Source organism: Canis aureus, chromosome 5, assembly GCF_053574225.1.
Source record: "Canis aureus isolate CA01 chromosome 5, VMU_Caureus_v.1.0, whole genome shotgun sequence".
Taxonomy (NCBI): domain Eukaryota; kingdom Metazoa; phylum Chordata; class Mammalia; order Carnivora; family Canidae; genus Canis; species Canis aureus.
In genome coordinates, this window is record NC_135615.1 from 80,722,336 (window position 1) to 80,728,335 (window position 6,000).

Genomic DNA, 6,000 nt, shown 5'->3' on the forward strand with positions numbered 1-6,000 from the left:
CCCCCCCCCCAACTAAGTTAGGACACATTCACCAAGTCTCAAAAAGAACTACTAGGGGAGGGGGTAATGAGGAAGACTCCCTTCTCCCGAAACTTCCCCCGTCAATAAACAAAAGCAGGTTCCCCTTTCCAGGGCGGGCGGGCGGGTGGGCGGGCGGGCGTGCAGGCGCATGAAAGATAAATGCCTTCCCTAGCAGACCAGGAGAGAAACGGGGCGCAAGGCTCGGCCTCCAGCAGCCTGGCAGCCGCTAGAAGTGGGCCGAGTGTGGGTACAGTCGGAATCTTTCTCCCCGCCCGAGATCCTCCCATCCCGGGCCTCTGGGAACTTGGCCTCAACTGCTGGCCCCGCCAGAGGCAAGTGCCTGACTGGTGCGCCCGACTGCACCCACTCGGTACCATCTCCGCTTGAGCCCTGGCAACCCGGGGCTGAGGGTGAGGCGGCGGCCCACGCGGCCCTTGCTAATTTTTATTGATTGCAGCGGTCAGTCAACTGTCAGGCAGGGTTTCAAGGGACCGTTTAGAGAGCGTGTGCGGGTCTGGTTAACAAATTCATTTAGGGAGCCGCGGGCCGGCTCCTCCTTCCTCGCCCCCCCGCCCCTTGTCCAAGTGTCCTATAAATAATAGATCCACACCGGGACCAGCCAAGACTCCAGCCCCGCAGGACACACGCCCCTGACGGCTCAGCCAGACCCTGCGCGAAGGGCTTGCGCACTCAGCGGCGCGCAGTGCACCAACCTGCAACCGGCTCCCCCGGGACGTGGAGGCTGTCTGCGCCCCGGCTCGGCAAGCTCTGCCCCGGGTTCCGGGGCGCACGGAGGAGGCGCTCTATCGCAAACCCGGAGGGGCTCCTGGCTGCCCCCCCGGGGGCGGTGGGGGGAGCACTACGAGTCCCCCCACCCCCTGCAAAAGTGCCACCGCCAGCCTTGGACGGCGGAAGCGAACCACCGGCCCGCGCGCTCCCGCGGGGATGCATAGCTCGGCAGTGGCGCCCTCCCCCGCCACCGGAGGTTCCCTACCTTTGTCGCCCAGGATGCCATCGATGCTGTGCTTGGCTTTCTTCTCGCCGTCCTCCTCCTTCTTGTCCGCTTCGTCCTCCTCCTCTTTCTTCCCGAACTTGATTCTGAGCACGCGGCTAATCGAACTCACTAAACCTCAGAAATTCAAAGGCAAAAGAGCAAGTATAAGTTGTTGGGGCAGCGGAGCCCGGCCACCTGGGCCCGGGGAAGAGAGCCACGCAGTCCCTCCCCCCCAGCACACTGACACCCCCCCCCCCCGCCCCATTTAAGCATTTACATCCAGGTACAGTCCTCACTAGGGAGGCCGACTCACCTGGGGCACTCTGACAGCAGCATTCCTATACTCCTCCATGCACACACTTGTGCCTTACACCGTCACCTCCCCTAGATGCACCCACACCCACACCTTTCCAGAGGCCCTCCAGCCCCTGTGGCTGTCCCCTCTACACCCAGGTGTGCCTCCCCGCCCCGTACGCCAGGAGGCCCATGCACACGTGCACACGTGCACGTCCACCCCAGGCCGCTTTCTGTCTCATAGGCCTCCACATTTGGGACCCACTGCTGGCTGGTGCCACTAACAGAAAAAATAATGACTTGGGGAAAGGGATCCAGGGGGGTCACGGAGATCAACCCTCCTAGGACGCACCCATCTCTCTAGGGCCACTTTTCTGAGAATGCACCAAGGGAGCTCCGGTTATCACTCAGCCTTATCAGATAACTTTTTGCTCCTTCTGTCCCTCCTTCCTTCTCTCCCTCCTTTCTCCACTCTTTCTCCTCTTTCTTAACTTTCTCTCTTCTCTTTCCTTCTTCCCTCCCTCCATCTTCCTTTCGGTTTTGATTCCCTCCTTTGCCCTAACTCTCCTGACACTCCTGCTCCCTTTCCTCCCGACTTTCCTTGGAGCTCCCCATTCTTCATCCCCTCCGGTCCCCTCGGGCCTCCAGCCCCCCACCCCGCACAGCGGCACAACCGGAGCCCCAAGTCCCAGCCAGACTCTGCTGCGTTGGCCGGCTCAGCTGCCTTCTCACCTGAGGGCACGGTGCTGCGGTCACAGTGTCCGTCCTTCAGCAGCCTGTCTCGGATCTCCCAGCTGAACATGCCTGGGTTTTCCCTCTTGTATTCCTCGATCTTTTTCTCTACATCCGGAGTCGCCACCTGCTTCAGAGGTGGAGGTGGGAGAGCAGGAGTGGAAAGATGGGGTAGGGGGAGGGAGACACTTTTAATATCAAACTCCCAAGAGCCCCGGGCCAGGCTGGTGGCTCTGGTTCCCATGTCCCCCCCACCACCCCCTTCGAGATTGGCTTTACTCTTTCATAAAACCTGGTTAATTCCTGGCTCCCAGGAAGGCAGCTGGGTGCATAGGGTAGTGACAGGTAATAAGATAGGACCTAGTTAGGACTCTTGGGACTCCCTCCCTCACTATTTCAGGCAAGACAGGGAAGACTTTCCCTGGTCTGGGATGATGCTGGGGGCTCAGAACAGATGTAGCAACAGCCCAGGGATGACTCATTGGCTTCAGAGTCCTGGACAACCTGGAAACTCAGCTACTCTAGCCCCTAGAAATCTAAATAATTAGGAGAACATCTATGGGTGAGGACACTCTCCTCTTGTACTTTCCACAGGGAGCATATAGACAGCCCAGTGGTACTGGATGACACAGGGTAGTGAGAGGGGCCACAGCCAGGATCCCCCAACCCTGAGAAGGCCGACTTCGAGCTCTGCAGCAAAGACACTCACTCTGGGCTTGCTGCCGCCAATGGCCCCAGGCCGGATGGACCCCGTCTCCTGGTAGCGGCAGAGAATCTTGGAGACACAGCCGTGGGAGACACGTAGCTGGCGGGAGATGACACAGGGCCGGATGCCGTGGTGGGCCATCTCTACTATCTTGTGGCGGATGTGGTTAGGCAGGGGTCGCCCGTTGATGAAGACCCCACCGAGCTGATTGACCCGGCCTTGGCCAAGTGGCGTGGACACTGGAGAAGGGAGGGGAGGAAGGAGAGAGGCACAGGGTGAGGATGGGGAGGAGACACTGAGCACACCCCTTGACTCCAGTTGTGTTTGAGCCCCAAGACTCCCAACAGGGGGTCTCCGAATTCCCCACATTTGGAGCTGCGGCAGTTCAGAGGTCAGGGGAAACACCGTCATAAAGCTGAGAGAGGGTTCTGGAAGGATGGAGAGAGGAGTCAGGTTGGCTGCCACAGCTACCCAGATGCTCTGTGCCCCCATTCCTGTCACTCTATGGGGAAGGAAGACACACCTGGGAGGATCTGGTGCTTCTGAGAACGGGAGGGAGAGGGCAAGAGGCTGATGGAGTCTTGGAGTCTGTGGGACCAGCGGCTCTGTCCCCCAGGATGTAGGTCTGCTAGCCTCTTAGAGAGGCCAATGGGGGGCGAGATGTGGCCCCTCTGGTCAGTTCCATACCCTAAGTGGTCGAGACTGATCCATTTTGCGGGGGGGGGGGGGCGGCTAGAAAAGGCTGGTCAATTCCCAGTATTCACAGCCCTGGCCTGGGCAGCAGAACTGTCCTGCTTATAACTGAACAGCCCAGGCGCTGGTGACAAGATGCTGTTGGTCGCTGCCTCTGGAGTCACCTGGCTGTCCCTTGAGGGACCTCCCTTGCTTCCAGCCCCCCTTCAAGTTCTAATTTCGTTTTGGGGCAATTCTGGGAGGCGCTCCGGGGTCGGGGAGCTTCCATAGCAAATACCTATTTGGCTTCAGAAATCCACGATCTGTCCCCGCAGGCTCTGTGAGGGTGGCACACAGATGGGTCACCGTCTCCCAGGGTGGGCGACTTTGGGAACCAGGGAGAGAGGCACCCCTGCCGCAAGCTGGGGAGGGGAGAGCTCCCAAGAAGCCTTAATGCAAAGTCTACACAATTTCCTCACAGAAGGTTGGGGGGGACACCCGGTACACTAATCCGGCCTCCATCCCCCCAATTTGGGGACCAGGCGGCTGCGGAGATGTGCCAGATTAGAACGATTTCACAGCCGCCCGAGTGGAGGGAGCTGCCGGGATAATTGGAAGGGAGGAGGCGAGAAGGGGCTCGGCTGGCCGAGCTGTTCCTACCTCCTCCTCCCTCGCGCTCCGGGTCCCCCCCACCTCTCTTTGTAAAAGTAGGTGTCTGAAGCCACCCTCGGATTTAATCAGAAATCGTGCGTCGCCAAGTCAGAGTCACTCGGTCTCCGTGGCGGGATATGCCATTAGCGCTGGAGAGCTCTCGAGCGCCCAACTTTATATTCAAGAGCCTCTTTAGCGACCGGCGCTCGGCTCTCCTCAGTATTCTCCGTCATGTTGGGCAAATATTGTTCTAATCCTCTGCGCGTCCTCGGCCGCCTGTTTTACTTGCATTCGCTACAGGAGAGTGCTACGGCAAATCCCCGGGCTTGGGCGCTCTCCCGCCTGCGTGGCTGCTCGCGCGCACTTGATCACGGAGCCACTCTCCTCGCCTCCGTCTAATTCAGGGACCCGCGTCGCCTGGCTGCCAGAGGCACCCCTCCCTCCCCAGGCCGCAGGCCGCCTGCCCATCCATTCCCTCCCGCCTTCTCTCCCCTTCCTCAGGCACGGGGGGCTCATACAATTCCAAGAAGAGTGATTTAAAAAAAAAAAAAAAAAGGAAAGTGGCACCCATCTCCCACTCTATCTTTAGGACACCCTGGGCTAACCTACGCCCAGAGCCCAGAAAGCCGGTGATCCCTCGGTTGACAGGTTGAAGGCCTTCCATTAGTTTAAAAACAAAACAAAACAAAAATGCAGGAGAGGGTCTGGGCAGGGCGCTCCCACCCTTTCCCCCAGCCCAGGGACCCGGTCCGCGGCCAGTCCTCCCGGCGGAGCCCGGTGCTGGATATTTGCGGAGGACCCGTTACAGAATTAACACTCTCCCCTTGTCTGCCCATCCGGAGCGTCTCTCCGGGGAGAGTTCCAGAGTTCCCAGGCCCAAGTGAAAAGTTTTTTTTTTTTGGTGGTGGGGGGGGGGGACGTGGGGTGGGAGGGAGAAAATCGTTGCTATTTATTTATTTCAAATCAGTTTGTTTCCAAACCAAAAGGCAGGAGTTTCTGACTGGTGCGTTGGAAGAAAGGGACAGCCTTCCTAGTTCAGACAGATGAACTATCACACACGGCCGGGATTTCGAAATAAAAGGGATCGGAGGACCCTACCGGGAGCGGAAAAAGGAATAGTGCAAGAACGAGAGCTGGGGAACGCGGAGAGCCGGGAAGGCCACCTGGGGGAAAGTGTCTGAAAATAGGGAACGAGCTGAAATTGGCTCCGACTTGAAATTTCCGAGGGGCCGAGGTGCGCGGGGAGGAGGGGAGGCTCGGCCCGAGCCCTGGGGAGCCCTGGGGAGCCCGGGGGAGCCCGGGGTGGCCCGTCCCGGGGAGCCGCGCAAAAGCGGGGCAAGAGTGGGTCGCGGAAAGTTCCAGCGCCCGGATGGGAGCCAGAAGAGAAGGGACCCTGGGTCCCCGGCGCGGCCCCTGCCCCTGGCGCTGCGGGGACCCGGGGCTCCCAGCGGGGGCGCGGGGGCGCGGGGGCGCGGGGGCGCGGGGGCGCGGGGGCGCGGCCCGCCGGGCGCTCTTACCTTCCAGGGGGAACCCCGTGCGGGGGTAGTTCTGCCCCGGAGCCGGCCGCATCATCCTCGGGACCGTGCCGGGAAGGGCCGCCATGCTCGCGCACGCCGGGGACGGGTCCAGAGTCGGCCAAAATCGCTCCCGTGCGCTCCCTCTCACCCCCGCCGCTCTCTCCTCCTCGCCTGCTTCTTCCACTTCTTTTTTTAACCTCTCCCCCCCTCCTCCCCGGCACACACGCGCCCTACCCCCGCCCCCCCACCCCCGGCGGCCGCCGGGCGCGTCCAGAAGCTGGGGAGGGGGGCGAGGTGGGGGCGGAGGTTGGGGTGGGTGGGTGGGTGGGTGGGGAGGGAAGGTGGTGACAAGGAAGTTCAAGCAAACAAACGCGGCCACCCCAAGTCCGCCCCTGCGCGCTCCTTGGGGCCAG

General features: G+C 60.8%; 1 protein-coding gene across 1 annotated transcript in view; it reads right to left on the reverse strand.

Moving 5' to 3' along the window:
• PAX7 (paired box 7) overlaps positions 1 to 5,785 on the reverse strand; it is a 67,876-nt gene extending 62,091 nt beyond the window's left edge. Inside the window, exons 1-4 of the mRNA XM_077896513.1 lie at positions 5,588 to 5,785; positions 2,751 to 2,986; positions 2,042 to 2,171; positions 1,016 to 1,144 (exon numbers count right to left, since the gene is read on the reverse strand). Of these exons, the coding sequence (XP_077752639.1) occupies positions 1,016 to 1,144; positions 2,042 to 2,171; positions 2,751 to 2,986; positions 5,588 to 5,672 (580 nt within the window). The 5' untranslated portion in view covers positions 5,673 to 5,785. The remainder of the gene's footprint in view (positions 1 to 1,015; positions 1,145 to 2,041; positions 2,172 to 2,750; positions 2,987 to 5,587) is intronic.
• Positions 5,786 to 6,000: the final 215 nt, after the last annotated feature.